We start from the raw sequence: 17,752 nt of genomic DNA, 5'->3' as shown, positions 1-17,752 counted from the left end.
TTCCTTTCTTCCTTTCTTTCTTTTTTTTTCTTTCTTTCTTTCTTTCTTTCTTTCTTTCTTTCTTTCTTTCTTTCTTTCTTTCTTTCTTTCTTTCTCAATGGCCATTTTTGATAAAAGCCAGCATTTCTCAGGAACTTGTGAAGCTGGTTCCCAACTACCAAGAGGAGTCATCTCCCTCATCACTGGCAGAAGGGACAAATGGCTTCCTGTGGTACCTGTCAACAAAGTGCATGCTGGCTTGCAGGCTCCCTCAGCATCGCACATGCCTGTTACACATGTCAGAGTCCACGCTAGCATCCCTGCCCTTCTCTCCTCCTTCCCTACCCTGAATTCCCTCCAACTTACAGGCTTCCCTCATTCTCCTTACAACCATGCTATTTCTCAATATTTGGCCACATCCCTGCCTAGCCCCCAACCCCCACATCTCTCCTTCATCCTGCCCTTTCCTGCCTATCTCTGAGAAGGAAACAGATGTCTTAAAGGTTATAGGTGCTGATTTGATCTGTGACAAAGAAATAGGAAACCAACACAGATTCCCATGATCTGAGGCTTATGTACCCTCATCAAATCCCACCCCCTTTCTACCCACCCCAAGGCAGACAGGGCTGAGTTAATTACCTCCCAATAACCTTATTCCCTACTCCTGTGGGATGAGTCAGAACCACCATTATCATTAACCCTGAATCTCAGAGACCATCTCTCTCATAGCTTCCCAGACCAGGGTCAAGTTTCCTCAGATCACGTCTCTCTCTCTCCCTCCCTCTCCCCTTCTTCTTGTCTCTTTGACAGTTCATGCAATCCAGGATGCCCTCAAATTCACTCTATAGTCAAGGATGATCTTGAAGATCTTGAATGATTTTTTGTTATATTTTAAAATCTTTTGATATTACAATATAATCACAACATATTCCCCAATTTCCTCCCCTTGCTCTCTCAAATTCAGGGCCTCTTTCTCTTCAATTGTTTCTCTCTCTCTCTCTCTCTCTCTCTCTCTCTCTCTCTCTCTCTCTCTCTCTGCATGTGTGATGTGTGTATGGGCATGCATGTGCATGCATAATGTATAAGGGGGTATGGGGGGCATAGCACACATGTGGGGAGCACAGTACACATGTGGAGGGCAGAGGCTACTTTATGGGGTTGGTTCTCTCCTTGCACCCTTACATGGGTTCTGGGAATTGAACTTCAGTTTCCAGGCTTGCACATTAAGCACTGTTACCGCCTATACCCAGGGACCATCTCATTGCTCTTCCACTGAATTCTTGTAGCCCTTAAAGAAGTAGCTTACCCATCCCATGTTAGTAAGCTCTTCATCTTGCTGATAATATCTGCATCCCTTCAGCTTCTTCCCACTTCTGCAATTCTGCTCTTCCTTTTATGCCTTGGTGGTTATGAAGAGATAGAAACCTAGAAATTGTAAGCTTCCTGACATCTCATGGCAGCAGTAAACCTCTCCACAGTCCAAGAGGTCACCATTTCTGAATCTGTATGATCTGGCCCTGGAGATGCTCCTGAGGTGATCCAAGTCATCCAGATCCATCAGCATCATACTTTCCTGACTTGTCCCATCACAGTAAGATGATAGTCAGGACATGGTGAGCAGGGAGACGGGAAAAGGCCACCATTTTGGTGATTACAATCCTATCCTAACTGGGGTCCTCCCATAGCTAGGGGAACATAGAGACACAACTCGGGAGGAAAACACCTGATGGAGCAGTGTAGAGGAGGAAGCAGATATATATGAAGGGTACAGTTTGTCACTTGCCATTCATCTCACCCCAGATATTGCTATCTGAAACAAAAGCATCTGTCTGTAACCCATGTTCAAGGATGCTGTAGACTTGTTAGCTTATGTGTTTTCCTCCTCTGTACTAAGATTCATGAAGCTCATCCCTGGTTTCTAACTGCCCTGTGTCTTAGGAGCCTAGGTTAGGGCTTGGGAATTCATAGATGCTCCATGAATATTAGGTAAGTGGATAGAAGTGGATAAATATCTCTCTCTCTCTCTCTCTCTCTCTCTCTCTCTCTCTCTCTCTCTCTCTCTCTCTCTCTCTCTCTCTCTCTCTCTCTCTCTCTCTCTCTCTCTCTCTCTCTCTCTCTCTCTCTCTCTCCCTCTTCCTGGTATGGGATATGACAAGGAGTCTAATGCTTACCAGCAATTGGGGCCCACCCTCAAAGGACCAGAATCCCCCTATACTTTATCAGCTGCCCATACCATACCCACCCCATAGTCCCTGATGCAAGCAGGGACTATGCTCAGCTCTATCTTTTTCCTTAATGTCTTACTTTTGAAAAGTCATGGGACAAGCAGCAGGCTATATATGTATCCTCTGGTAAGAGTGGCAGAACTGTTGTGAAGTCCTGGTGGGACCAGGGCAAGCTCCTTCCTCTCTTCTGGGCCTCAGTGGTTCAATCTGTGAAATGACCCAGCAGGACCTTACAGTCTGGGGAGTCTGTGGCTAGCTGCTGAAACAAGTACCTCTGGTCCTCAAGTGCTCCTCTATATCTTCTAATCAGTGTGCAGATGTGAAGATGGTTACACAGCTCCTTGCCAGGTGCCAGGGAGGGGCTGAGATGGGCAATACTTTATCTGGAAACTTCTTTGGTTGACTGAACCCAAGGCCTGAGGACAACGTAGAGAGCATATTACCAGCCCCTAGGTCTTCTCCCTCAGGCATATATGCAGGGTGAGCATCCAAGACCCTGGGTCAGATGCTGTGCCCACCAGGCAGACAGATATGAGCATAGTATGAGCACCACAAGCCCCACAGACACCCTACTCCCCACAGCTTTCCTAGGTTTTCCCCCTTTTTGCTCTCTCTTGGTCTCTCTTTGAATTTTGGTCAGGTACTGTGAACACAGGCTCAGAGGTATACAGTTGAGTTCCAATAGAGGTTTTATTCCTTGTGGGATGTGTGAGCTGAAGCAAGCTAGTGGGTCCCTCTGAAACTCAAGCTCCTGGTGGAAGAATCAGTTTGTTGATAATTCTGCCACTAAGCATAGAGGATTAAATGAAATAATGCAGAGTATTCAGACCATCACCTGACACATCCTAGGGACTCAGCAAATATGTTGTTAATCGCCTTACTGTCTTCAGTGTTTATGCAATACCTCCTGGCTGCCACTCCAGTGTTTGGCTAATTAATGCCATTGTGAGTCATGTGGCCCAGTGAAAATGGTTGGGTCTCTCTGCAGTTCAGATTTCCTTTCCTGGGAAGTGGTGGCTGTAACATCTTCCTTCTATGGTTTGAGAAGCATTGAGTAAGGCAGGCAATGACCAACTGTACCAGTTAAGCAAGGAGATTTTGAGAGTGGAAGGAGAAGCCATTAACAAACACTGTACAACAGCAGGTTCCAACCAGATGGGGTACAATTCCTGTGCATGAGGCATTTAGCACAGTTCTGGACCCACAGTTATGAGCATGAGGGTTTTAAGATTGTCATCTCCTTTCCAAAGACCGCTTTCCTTCTCTTTGCCTTCCTACCCACTACACTGGCTTTCTCTTCATTCTCTCTTATTCAGCCTTGGCTTCGGTTATTGCTTGCCCGCCTTGGACTGATGCTTAGCTCAATCCATTCTGTTGCTATGGAGACACTGGAGCTCAAAGTGGTCAAGAGATCTTTTCTATTGTTTGAATGTTAACATGTCATTTCTCCACCTCCAGGGACAAGAATTCTAGAAACAGGCCATCGCACTTTAGGCTACTCTCAATTTGGCCCTCACCTCTCATATTTGTCCCTGCCAACCTCATCCCCTCCTCTTCTAGCTTACATATTTATCAGTGGTACCTAAGGATCAGCGTAACAAGAAGGCCTATATATAGAAGGTTGTGTCCCTCTCACCTGCTCTCTGCCATGATCTCTACGCCTACCCTAGATTCCCCTGCCACAATAACACCACAGAGCTAAGTGACAATTCTCTGTCCCAGCCTGGCATGGTACCTAGTGAGACTGAGCACAGAAACCCTCCTGAAGCCGGTGACATCTTCCAGACTCGGGCCTCAGTATAATTGCTTTTTAATGGGTCCCATTATGACTCTGCCCTTAGTATGCATCATGAGCGCCTGAGCTCCATAGCTAAATGATTAATTGGAGAGTTGCCTAAGGCCTTCCTGGGCAACTGCTTAATCTCCCTTTCCTTCCTGGTCCTGTTGGAAACCAGTGTCACTCACAAAGTAGACAGTGGGCCGTCAACTTTGACCAATGGTAACTAAGAGCTAATCCCACATGGAGTATTTCACCATCTCAAATTTCTGATCTGAAAGTTTATTATAATTCATCAATGGCTAAAGGGTCTCATTGCATTTGATAATACTGATAGTATTATATACTGGTAGTAATACTGAAGACCCATGCTGAAGAGAATTCTAGGACCATAAACAGGCTCTGTAGGAAAGGGACCTGGGATCAACTAGTGATATCTGCCTGTATGGGGCAAAGGAGAGGGTTTTTGTAATTGACATACTTGCTATCAGGCTCTGGTATCTAACATATCCATGCTCTACAGAGGGAACACTCCAAAGAAGACAGAAGGTCCAGACAGCCCAAGGAATTGAATTCACTAAAATATCCAGTTTATATGCTGGGTATAGCAGCTCTCACTCCCACATTTCATTTCATTTGGGTGTATGATGTGCGCATTTCATGTGTGCATTTCATGTGTGTGTATGATGTGTGTATATATGTTTGCATTTGTATGAGTTAGTTCAGGCACGCATGTTGGAGGTCAAAGGACATCTTCGGAAGTCAGTCCTCACCTTCTGCATTGTTGGGGACAAGGTGTCTGTTGCCTGCTGCTGTGCATGCCAGACTGGCTGGCTCGTGAGCTTCTGGGATTCTCCTGTTCTCATTTCTGTCTCATTGTAGAATGTTGGGAGCACAGATGTGTGTCACTATGCCTGGCTTCACATGCCTTCTGGGGGTTTGAACTCAGGCTCTTCCGTTTGCACAGCAAGCCTTTACTTACTGGGCACCTCTCTAGCCCTTTACCCCCATATTTTACAAACGGAGACAAGTGATCACCTATCAAACAACGTTACAGATCTGACAGTGGAGCCTCAGCACTGACTTTGTTGAACAGTGGAAAATAGAAGGTGTGAAACTGGGAACATCCCTTAGAGATCTCTGACTGTGGGCTCCTGGTTCTGCTGCACTCCTTACTGGGCTCCAGAACCTAACAGGTTTGCTGTTTCTCTTCTCCATGTTGGAACTGTTCTGTGGGGACACATTTTCTGAGTCTACTGTGTTTTAGGCCCACATGAGCTATTGTGTGGCAGAGTGAAGGAAGATCCCCTACCTTAGCAGGCCTGTGAAATCATCCCTATTATATCTCCTATAGTTTAGATGAGGCACCAAGGGAAAATCTCACCTAAAGGTCATCTGGTTCTTTTCACCTCAGAGAAAATTGTTCTTGCCCTCAAGATCATGGGTTCAAATTAAGAGAGGACATGGCTCATGAGGTTCCTTTTTCTATGTCTCATCTGGCCCATGGTCCCCAAATATAGTGTGTGTGTGTGTGTGTGTGTGTGTGTGTGTGTGTGTAGATGTAAATCCTTCCCTCTTGTTTTAGTTCCTGCCTTCTTCAGTTCATCAAATATCGTGGGGCAGGTCTGACTTTCCCTGAGCCTTGGCCATGATTGACAGGTTAGCTCTTCCATTTTTTTGATGACTATGGGAGAATATCTTGAGGACTAACAAAATCTAAGAGCCTAACAAGCAATGATCCAAACTTCCTCCCAAACAGCACCCCTCCTGTCCCACAAGTGTGAAAGCCCCTCACAGGGACACCCATCACCTGAGGTCCCCAGCCCCTGCCCACTCACCTGCCATGCAACAGCCAGATGGACGCCTGCTCCCTGTGCAGCAGAGTGTAGATCGTCAGGATCTCCAGTCAGATCCACATTAATGAAGAACATCCCAGGACACTCCTAGGCAGTGAAGTTGGAGTTCCGGAGAAGAGGTGTGGCCTCCTCACCCCAGCAATGACATCCATGAGACACATAATCACCCAGTAATTGCTTTGGTTTGCACCTAGAAGGTGTTCAGCGTGGGAGTGGACCCAGTCAAGATGCCTTTGAAACATGGGGTTGAGGGCTGCGCTACAGGAGGAACAGGCCCAGGAAGGTCACAAGACTAATGCTAAGCGGACCAGGGAGAATTGGAGGAGCTAATGGTTACTATGGTCAGCCATTCTTACCATTCACATCCCTCAAGTACATGAGAGCTCAGAGCCACTTGGAGGCACATGATAGTAAAGCTGCAGTGTCCGGACCAGAGTCCAGGAGTCATGATACCCAGTCCAGGTTGTCCCTTCTCCTTCAGGCAAGATGAGAAGAGTCAGTCACATGACCACAGCTGTCCTCTAGGTCCTATGATCTTACAGGGACGGCACCTATCACTTCACATCCTCTGCAATCCCTGCACATACCCAGCACAGGTCTTGTTTCTGCTGAGGAGCCCTGAGCTCTAGAAGGGCAGCTTGAACCCACACAGCCTCGTCTGAAGCTTCGGTCCTCTCCATCTTTGAGGAATTCTTTAGCAAAAGGAATACACACTCCTCTTATTACTGAGGCTCCTAAGGGAGTGATTAAGGTAACCAGTGGGCAGAGATAGATGTTTTGCAAGCTAGACTCAACTGTTCCTCCCCCAGCAGATACTGATGAGTACTTTCTCACCCCTGGGAATCTGGGAGTTAGGGCATCCCCCTAGTGCATCTATTTCCTTCAATGTGTGCAAACATTCTTACCTATATGGGAGGCCTAAGCCTCAAAGTAGAAGACAAGTGGTGTGACCATTGGGTATACCTCCCTGGGAAAAGTCTTGTTTAGCTTTGGGCATCTTGTAAGGCTTCCCTAGCACAGCTCACTTGCTGGGAGGAGGGATCCGTGACCTGGATCCTTGGGAAGACATAAATAAGAAGAGAGAAAAGCTTATTCTTTGATTAAAAGCCAAGGCTGATCTGCTAATTCTCTGAGCTAGTTCCAAATTGTGTGTCTGTGGTTTGGGCAAGCTTCCTCCCTTTCCAGAACCTTAGGGGATCAATAGCTATAAACCGAATGGATAGTGTTAGTTTTTAGGGCCATTCTAGCTCCAAGATCCTGAGCCCCAGAACTCCGCCATCCTAGCTCTCTAGAATTTTATGTGCAATTAAATAGAGGAATTTCAGTTTTATAGAAGCTGGTTGGGAAGTTTCTCTTCGTGGGGGAAATGCTTTGATGGATGACTTGAGCTCTGAGAGCCCTGGTGTGGGCTGAGCCAAGGTAGGAGGGACAGTACCTGTGAGTGATGCTGGGGGGAGGGCAAGTGGACAATGGAGTGCCCATGACTGTACCCTGTGATATGACTATGCCAGGGGTCACCTAAACATCCAGGAAAGGATATAAAAGGTCAAAAGCATTATTATTATTATTAATCTTTTTTAGAAAGTGGCAAAGAGGCTGAGCTCTGCTTGGTGCAATGCAAACACATTTAATGGGCCATTTTAGGTCCACGCTGCCTTATAATTAACTGACTTCTGGCGCTAGTCCAGGGAAGCTCCTCTGCTAATGCCCTGCAGCCTGCCACCTAGGCAGAGTCAGAGCTCTAATAAAGATGCTTCAACCTGGCAGGACCAGGCTCCTCCCCACTAATGACAGTCTTATTCAGGGTCCTTTTATGTTCCAGCCCAGGTTTGCCTGGACAAGGTCTCCCAGGAGATGAGGCATTTACGATGACTAACCTGCACGGAAGGGATCTGCACTCAGACTGAGGGACAGTAGCACAGATTGGTTGAGTGCTTGGCTGTTATTTTGGGGGGTAAATGGCTGTGTCACCCTCAATAAATGACTTACCTTTTCGGTAAGTCATTTTTACAGGCCTTGGTGACCCCACCTGTCAAATAAGGATCCAAGCTAGGTTTTTACAATCCCAACATTCTTTTGATTCTAAACAATCAGGCTAGAGATGAGAAACAGTAGGCAAAGACTAGGACCAGCTCAGAGGAGCCCAGTGGAAACCCCTGGAGCAGAACCAGCACACAGCAGGTGCATGCTCTACAGAAACCTGTGCCTGTGGAGCAATTCGGTGTTTCAAAAGCAGTAAATCATGCTTGTTACCATGAAAAAACACACAATCATACAGAGAGCTCAAGCAATATGGAGACAGAGGAAACATGCATATATGTCATCACAAACATATAAACGAGTTTATAGAAACCTAATTGCACAAAGAAGCTATTTGTAAGATGCCTTATTTTTAGTTAATCACACACTGGGCTCTTCATTGTGAAAGCACAGACTGAAGACAAGCATCGCCAATGTCAGCGTCCAACTGCGTGCATTTACGTGATTTAGCTAGCCCTTCCCTGACTATGGGAATTTAGGTTGTTTGCAGTTCTCTCTGTCTTTGGAAGAAGTGTATTCTTTTCTCCTGTGTTTTTTGTGTATTTTTAGGACAAGGATTTATTTATTTATGTGTATCTCTCTCTCTTCCTCTCTGTATATCCCTTTGTGTCCCTTTGTCCTCATCAGATGTATTCATGCAAGAAACTACAATGCCGCTGTTCAGCAGAAAGAGGCTGGTGGATACATGCTGACATGAAATAGTGTCCCAGATACACTGTGAAATTAAAGACAGAAAGTAAGGTGCTAAGGAGGGAAACGAAGGCCAGAGCAGGCAGAAATGCTATTCGAGCTCTTAGAATACTTTACTGTGTGTCTATACTATTTTTTTTCCAAAAAGATTACTTAAAAGAGTAACACCACCACAGCGTGCCTGGCTTTCTTTGTCTTTCTTTGCACATTTATTTGCAAGGTGCCATTTCTCACACAGCACTCCTGTCCTGAACGTCCCATGGCACACGTCATCACCGACAGAGTCTACTGCAAACCCTTGACTTTGGCCTTCAATACCTTTTACAACCCATTTCTAATGTTTACCAAGTCTTTTTGTTTCTCTGTATGAATTGTCTGTCTCACACAGACAGGGTCAGCAGCACCTGCCACCATCACCTCCAATAGCACAGGGCCTGAAGATGCTGAATGAACTATTTCCAAAAGTGATATTTAATCTTATGTTCTGGGGTAGAGCCAGACATGGTGGCTTATGTCTGTAATCCCAGCACACAGGAGGAAACAAGGGGATTGCTGAGTTCAAAGCCATTGTAGGGGCCACACCTGTAAGACACAATCTGGAGGAGGAGGAGGAGGAGGAAGAGGAGGAGGAGGATGAAGAGGAGGAGGAGGAAGAGGAAGAGGAGGAGGAGGAAGAGGAGGAGGAGGAGGAGGAAGAGGAGNGATGAAGAGGAGGAGGAGGAAGAGGAAGAGGAGGAGGAGGAAGAGGAGGAGGAGGAGGAGGAAGAGGAGGGGAGGGGAGGAGGAGGAAGAGGAGGAAGAAGAAGAAGAGGAGGAAGAGGGAGGGAGGAGGGGAGGAGGAGGAGGAGGGGGAGGAGGAAACACTATATACTACCAGCTGAGTTTGAGGCAGGATATCACAGCCAACAGTAGATATCAGAGTATAGCTAGTGCCTAGCAGAGTAGGCAGAGATCACGTGTTCAGAGATACTATGTCATGTGATTTGCTTGAGGTCTTCGCTCTGAAGTCAGATTACCTGACTCAAATTTCAGCTCCATCCACCACCCTGTTGGTAAATAATCTTAGTGCCTCAGTTTCTTCACTTGTAAGTTGGAGGATAAAAACATCTATCACTCAGGGTTGTTCTGAGAATTGCATTCCTCTAATGTCAAACACTTAGAGGGGTGCTAGACATATAACAATTTTCTGAAGGCATCCTTTCTGGGCTGTTTAGTTTTGGGATTTGCAGTGCTGCGGATTAAGCCCAGAGATCTCCCAGGCCTCCGTGTGCTACGCTGCAGAGCCTTCGGAGCCCGTGGAGCCTGCAGAGCCCACGCACTGCTGTCTTTACTTTCTTCTTCTCACCTCCTGTGCTGGCTGTTCTACATAAACGTGTTCTATCTTCAAGTCATAGGAAGAGAAACCAGCAAAGAAACCTTTCTCACGTTTGTTCTGTTCTCATATCAGGGTACCTCAGGTTAGTCCCTCTGCCCCATGTTTGTCCTTGTTTTTGTGCAGAGAACGCTAGCACCGCTGAGTTCCCCTCCTGAAAGCCTGGCCTGGTTGCAACAACTTCCAGGGCTCTCAGCTGTTGGAAGCTCCCTTCACCTGTCTGTCAACAAACCTCATAGGTTTGTTGACAATGGGTTATTTCGCCCCGCTTGAATCCTTTGACAGAGACCGATATGAGAACTTCGTATTCTACAGACCTCCCATTGCCTCCTAACACCGAACTCTCCATTCCACGGGCAGCAGATTGTGCAAAATTCTCCCATCTTGTTGAGGAGAACAGAGAGAATCAAGGGCTTCTTAATGTGCAACAGAAGATGAAAGCGGAACTTCTCCAGGGAGCCTGCGCGGCCCCTCCCCTTGGGTCACATGCTTAATCAAAGCAAGCACCTTAGAGAAACTAATAATTTTCTTGAGTTTACTTCTAAGCTTATTGTTGGTTTGATTGTTATGAAGTGAGCTCTATAGTAGTTCCATGGTTCATGATATTTACCCTGCTCTGTCTGGTGTCAGAGGCTGAGCTGTGGCTTTATTAGTGTGTGGTCCTTGAGCCAGCAGTCTCTGTGTCTCTAAGCAACCGGGAGGGATGCAGGCCGTATCTTAGACTCCTTATTGTAAGCTTGGATCTTGTCCTCGAAAGGCCCATGTGTTAAAGGCTTAGTGTCCAGCTCTTGCGATTATTGGGAAGTGGGGGAGAGGCGGGGATGGTGGAGAGGTGGGGATGGTGGACAGGTAGGGATGGTGGACAGGCGGGGATGGTGGACAGGCAGGGATGGGGATGATGGACAGGCAGGGATGGGGATGATGGAGAGGCAGGGATGGTTGAGAGGCGGGGATGGTCTTCAGATCACTGTTCTCCCGGAAGAGCTTAGTGGGACCCAGCCCCTCCTCCTTCCTTTCCTTGTCCTCAACAGTCCTAGCCGAGAGGTGGGTGGTCTTTAGCCCTGTGCTCCTGCCATGATGTGATGCTCTGTAGCAGGCACCCTAATCAATCGATCATAGACTGAAACAGCCCAAAACATGTGCCAGCACACCCCGCTCTTTTTAAAAAGTAATTATCTTAAATATTTGTTATGGTAACGGAAAGCTGTCTAAGCCAGAATCTTCATTTGAGCAATTTGTAGGGCAATTAATATACATATTAAATTTTAGAAAGCTGCAGTCTTCAGAGAGAAATCTAAGTTCCCAAGACTTCATGAAATTCTGCAACAATGAAAGTGTTTGGGTTTTACCTTAAAAAAAATTCTCCCATGAGTGAAGTTTTCTTGTGACTACATAATTTGCAGAATTGTTAAACAAACAAACAAACAAACAAACAAAATGGGGACCTCTCTGATGGAAATCAAAATGATCTCAACTAAACCTTCCATTGAAAGAGCTATTTAAAAAGCCAAAACACCCTCCTTAATTTGGTATAAAACCAAAAACAAAGTAAACAACCCCCTGAGTCATGTTTAGCCCCTCAACAGAGTTTTGGAGTTGCTGGCTTGAACCTTATGGGACTCCAGTGTGATCTGCTTAAGGGAAATGTCACATTGACCCAAATCACAAGGGAGAAAGCTGAGGTTAAACATAAGAGCAGCCCCAGGTGATCTCACACTCTGAAGGGGTACCCCAGGCCCCAGGTGCTAGGAACCCCATTTCCAAGCTCTGAGGCTCTAATAACCATAGACCTGTTGCTGCCCATGAGCAGACTCCCAAGTCTGAACAGCCAGCTGCTGTGCACTCCAGCCAGGAGTCACTCATTCTCACAAGACAGTGAGTCAGATGACACTTCTCGACTAGCCTCGCAGTAGGCCATCCTCTCTCTGGGTCTTTGCTAATCCAGCTGTAAAATGAAGATGACACTGATCTCTTCGGCTCTGGATGAAGTCATTAGACAACCAATAAAAGACGATGAAGCCTTAACTCATTTCTTCATTGCCTTGCCCCAGGAGCAATGACCCTGCTGGGTAATTGAGATAGTCAGAGTTCAGACTTTGGGGATAGAGGCGACCATCCAGGAGAAAGCCATAGCCCCCTTGTAGTATCCTCAGCAGCCCCCCTCTTTCTCTCTCTCTCTGTGTGTGTGTGTGTTGGTCGTTATGAAGAAGTTAGAAGAAAAGACACTTTGCCCCACCCCATGTAAAGGCATTGCCAGATTGCCCGTCTCTCCATCTACCAAACATCGTTATGAACCTCAAGCTGCTTTAGTAGCTACAACCCTCCTCCCCCACATTTTGCTTTGGATGCTTAGGAGACTCCTCATGATCTTTTGTCATTCATCCATTTCCCATTTATTGATTTTCCCCAAATCCATTTGAGACTTTCCTGTGCCCATAAGAGGGTCAATCACTGGAATGTAAATGCCTGTGTTTTCTACTAATGTCTAGATGTCATCTGATTCTAAAACTTCTCCTCAGTTCACATTGGTTTGTGCATCCCACGATGGAAACAGTGTATTTGAAGTATTTTTACCTGAATCCCCTGTTAACAGGGTTTACCCCTGGATGCCAAAATTTTCAGTAACTCAGAGACAGGGAAGAGTCCAATTATAATGGACTGTCATTCAGAATGGAGTGTTTGGCTAGGTGTTTTGGTTTCATGTTTTTGTTTGATGTAGTCTTTCCTAAACCAGTGTGGTCTTTAAAAGTGAGTGCTGCCAAGAGAAGGTCTAGTAAATTCTAATCAACAACAAGAGATGTGCCTAGTAGACTTGACAATGAGTATAACTATAAGCTACGAGATCACTGGACGTATCATTTAATGAGTTTTCTTTCCACCATTTCTAGAGGAGAAGCCCATCCATGACTACAGTAGGAAGGAAAAAGAGACAAGAGAGAAAACAGGCAAGTTCTTTGCCTGATCTCTCTTCTCTGAGCCAAATTCTAAGAGCTGGGAAAATAGCAGTAGCTACATAGTTTTAGCGAAAAGCCAAAATGAAGGGGGCTCTTGTTGAATAGCTACAGAAGGAAAAATGAGCAGTGAGTGTCTTTGGGGTTGGTGTGGGGATAGAGGCTGTGGGGGGAGGCTGGAAGAAAATGCTATAATAATTTATTTAGCAAACGTACGTTTAGGATTTGTATATTTGTATATTTTGGGCTGGTGGATGGCTCACTAGGTACAAGATCCACATGGGGAAGGAGACAACTAGTTCCTGAAAATTGGTCTCAGACCTCCACACAGGCACACCGTACACTCCATGCTCCACATTAAAAAAAAAAAAAGAAAACAAAGTAGTGAAAAAATTGCATATTTCATTTATTATGAATTTAACAGCCAAGAGTAATGCCTGCAAATTTATCTTGAAATGGAAAAGAAAGGGTGTTTGGATGTCTGGATGCACAGATGATAAAACAAGTGTAGAAAGATGGGACCTTAGGTGGTGGGCATATGATAGTCTTGATCTTTGAAATGCTTTGTAATAAAATGAAAGAGGGGATTTGGTTTCATGAAGTGTCATGTTGTTAGTTGCCTAGTCTTTTTGCAAAATTCAAGTGTGTATGTGTGTGTGTGTGTGTGGTATAGTATGTGGATGTGGGGTGTGTGTTGTATATGGGGTGTGTGTGTGTGTATGTGTTGTATATGGTGTGTGTGTGTACGTGCGCGTGTGTGCGCGCGCACACACACGCGCACGCTTGTTTATTTGCCAAGTCCAGAGGATGACGTTTGGAATCCTGTGCTAATCATTTTCTGTCTTACTGTTTTGAGATAGGATCTTTCTTGCTGAGCTCACTGCTCACCATTTAGGTGAGGCTAGTTGGTCAATGAGTGCCTAGGATCTACCTGTCTCTGCCCCCTTCCCTTTTCGGGGCTACAAGCATGCATGACTATGCCCTTCTATTTTTTATGTGGCTGCTGGGGATCCACACTCAACGTTCTCACACTCAACGAACAAGCACTCTTACCCAGCAAGCCATCTCCCCAGCCTTTACCCAGCCCCCTTTGAATACTTTTTCTGGATGCTGTAAATTTCTAGTTTCAGAGTCACTATCCAATTTTAGAACACAGCAGCTCAGGTCCCAGTTTCTCTCGCGTGTAGAACCACTGGGATTTGACTTGTGCTTGTTAAATCAGGCTCAGACAAGCAGGAGTCTGTGCAGAAGACTGCAATTAAAGGATATTGACACCAGTTTTGCTGGCACTGATGGAGCAGGGACAGGAAGGCTAGGAGCTGCTACTAGTTTCCGATCTTTTTCAGGCCAGTTGTGAGGTTCTGAACATTGCCCTGGCGGCTGTAAGCTGCGGCCGATTCTGTAGGTCTGTGGCCCCTCGCCATCCTCTTCAGACAAGTCTTGATATGCATCTAGGTTGGCCTTAACTCAAGATCTTCCTTGCTTAGCCTCTCAAGAGATGAGAGTCCAGATATTAACCAGCACAACTGGACCTTCTCATTCTCTTAATAGACAACTTATCCACGTAGGCCTGGGACAAAACTCATGTCCACAGCAGGAGGTATCAAAAAATTACCACATACCAAAGGAGAAGGAGTAAGGATGTTATATAAATGTCTTCTGGCTAGGAATGGTCTCTGTTTTGTTTGTTTGGTTGGTTGGTTTGGCTTTTAGAGACAGAATTTCTCTGTGAAGCCCTGCCTGTCCTGGAACTCACTCCGTAGACCATGCTGGGTCTCGAACTCAGAAATCTGCCTGCCTCTGCCTCCCAATTGCTGGGATTAAAGGTGTGCATCGCCACTGCCCAGCTAGGAATGGTCTCTCTTTGCAACAGAAACCATGCAGACTGAGAACTTCTCAACTGGAGGCCCATGGCAGGGGCCACAGCCTCCAGGCCTAGGAGCCAACATTTTAACCTGAAGGCAAGGCATTCATCAAACATCACCAGTTGTGGGTCAGAGAAGGTAAATATCTCTGTAAAGAGATCACACGAGTCTTAGTCATAGGAACTCACCAGATACAGTCCTGGAGAAGAGCAAGCCTGGTGGTCTGAGCATCCATCTTGTCGGGACTGTGTTGTCCCCAAGACCTTGTGGAAGGGTCAAAGGTGCAGTTAATGGGGGCTGATTGGTTCCCCCTGGGACTCAATATGATCAGGGCTTGTAAATATTACATTGGTGGTTTAAAAGTCTGTTCTTCGCCCCTTTCAGAAGTTCCTACCATTTACTCTGTACTGTGTGCCAGAGACTGCTGTGATCTGCTTCTCCTGGGTTCCTGGACATCTGAGTTGTCTCTGCTTGTGAGCCCTTAAAGTCGCACAGCTGCTATATGCCAGTGGAACTCAGGCAGCTTGAGTTTAGAACACATTCTTTTCACCAGTGCTTAGTATTTGTTCTTTATTCTTAATCATGCTGTCACAGTTAGCTTTCTAGTCCAGTAATTCTTTTAAAGTGCCTTTGTTTCTTTAATCTATAGATAGCATTGCTGTAGCTAAAGACAGTCTCATCAGGAACACAAGGAGGAGACCACGCTCTGTCTCTGTTGTTCTAGCTATTGCTTTAAGATTCTGCAGTTTATCTTCTTACCTAACACACACACACACACACACACACACACACACACACACACACACACACAGTGCTGGGCAAGGCGCTACAGAGTAATAGGAAGTTAGACGCAGTCCTGCAGTTTCCTTGTTGGGAATCCTGCCATTTCTCATGTATTCTTTTCTGAAAGGTTTTTTAAGACCAGCTTTTGTCAAGATGGTAATGGGTAGGGGAAGATAAAAATGAGTAACATACAATTCCTAGCCTAAACAGGGACTCAATGCTATAAGAAAGGAAAACAGGCAAACACAAAATAATTATGACAATACAGGAGAACATGGCCATTTCTAAGAGCCTCATAAACAGCTCAGCATTGAGAAAGAACATTTTTTATCAAAGGTTTCCTAGGAAACAGAATGCAAGTAACTTAATTCTGCAGGGCAAATGATGCTTTTCCTCTGAGTCCTAAAGTCACAAATGTTTTAATATTATTATTATTATCATTATTATTATTATGTCTCAGATTGAATTGGTTGGGAAAATGCTCTTATAATTTAGCTCCTATTATTTCCTGTCCTTAGAAAAAGTTCCAGGCTCTTAAGAGACATAAAAATGTAGAAAAGAAGAAACACTTAGACATGAGAGTCTTTCAGCTTGGGCTGTGTCCAGAAAAACACAAAGTCACACATATCCTCATGCTCCAGACGCCCAGACAAGAGTGCTGCTTGATGGACACAAAACCCATCCTGAGAGCTGTGCTGGACAGGGAAATAAAGAGGCCCGGGCATCAGCAACTGGAATGGCCATTAGTGGCCATTTCTTGACATCCCACCAAATGGCAGGAGAGTTCTAGTATTCTATAAATAGCACAATGTGTGTGTGTGTGTGTGTGTGTGTGTGATTAAAGATAACTTACAGTCTGCTGCAGTGTATGCAAAAGAGGGACTTTGTATGTTCCCAATACAAAGAAATGGTAAATATTTGAAATAATGAATTTACTATTTTACCCAACACATTATATATGTATGGATCAAAATACCACATTGTACCCTGAAAATACTTCATGAACAATTCTTATGTACTGGTTAAAAATAAAAAAGAAATTCCTTCATTTCATAAAGGGCATGAATGCACAAACATAGAGAGCCTGGAAAGCAGAGGGGAGTCCAGGAAATGGCTTAGTACATACGAAAAATGATTCTTAACCTGATAATGGGGAGGTCCAGGCAAGGATGCAATCTTACCCAGAATTCACCAAAGAATCCTCTTCAAAAACCTCTGGAATCTAATAGATCATTCTGTAAGTGAAGGTTAGAGTGGGGCTGGGCTTATGGTAATAAAGTAAAAAGAAATTGGCCAAAAGTCTGTTATGAAACAGCCAATCCCAGGGCTTCTCACTCTGTGGGCCAGATGACTTTTTCTTTCCCAGCTCAACAAAAGTGCACAGCTTAGTAATTTTAGAGAGAGTAAAGTAGAGCTGAAGGTCTGTTCCTGAAGTAAGATAGTAAGAGCTGTTACAAGCTGGGATGTCACACTGGAAATGGAAGGGCGTCTTCACAGTGGCTGCCGAGACACTGACTTACCCATGGTTTGCCTACAGGTTACAGCCATGATGCTGCGGCCAGAAACAAACCCCTCTCAGGAGTCTGACGAAATAAAAAAGAAAGACTGGTGGACAATGCCAGCTAAAGTGTGCCCAGCTAAATAGCTCTGATTAACAGTCAGCCCACAAGGATGCTCTGATTCAACAAGTATGCCCCGAGAACGTCTAATCACCTTTGTTGGCCCACTCTTAAATATGATCAGGCAGCACTTACTAGACATCAGAAGATTCTAACATAGAAGGTGAAAGAAGAAATAGGTACAACAAAATGAAAAACTGAGAGGAAACAGCTTAGGTGATGAGAAGACACTTCATAAAAATTATTATTCTTGGTATTAGAGTGTGAAAACAATACTGCTAACACGAAGCAAGAACAAGGTTGCTAAGTAAGCATCCAAACAAACACCTCTAGGAGACTGCATGATACCAGGGCACAGATAATACACAGTAAGAGGAGGTATTACTTGGCAAGCAAGCACACACACACACACACACACACACACACACACACACAGGATTAACAGTGGGTCTCAACCTTCCTATTTCTGAGATCTTTTAGTACAGATCCTCATGTTGTGGTGACCCCCAAACATAACATTATTTTTGTTGCTACTTCATAACTATAATTTTGCTACTGCTATGAATGATAATGTAAATATGTTTGAAGACAGAGG

At 45.2% G+C, this 17,752-nt stretch overlaps 1 protein-coding gene across 4 annotated transcripts in view; it reads right to left on the bottom strand.

Moving 5' to 3' along the window:
* Tgm6 (transglutaminase 6) overlaps positions 1-16,794 on the bottom strand; it is a 40,931-nt gene extending 24,137 nt beyond the window's left edge. For 2 of the 4 annotated variants that reach the window (XM_021155787.1, XM_021155790.1), the window contains exon 1: positions 5,820-5,913. In XM_021155787.1, the coding sequence (XP_021011446.1) occupies positions 5,820-5,826 (7 nt within the window). In that variant the 5' untranslated portion in view covers positions 5,827-5,913. Of the gene's footprint in view, positions 1-2,476; positions 2,621-5,819; positions 5,914-16,719 lie in introns of those variants that run through there. The other 2 variants (XM_021155788.1, XM_021155789.1) reach the window with 2 other exon arrangements.
* Between the last annotated feature and the right edge of the window lie 958 nt (positions 16,795-17,752).

Source organism: Mus caroli, chromosome 2 (genome assembly GCF_900094665.2).
Source record: "Mus caroli chromosome 2, CAROLI_EIJ_v1.1, whole genome shotgun sequence".
NCBI lineage: Eukaryota > Metazoa > Chordata > Mammalia > Rodentia > Muridae > Mus > Mus caroli.
This window is presented reverse-complemented; position numbering and strand designations above follow the sequence as displayed.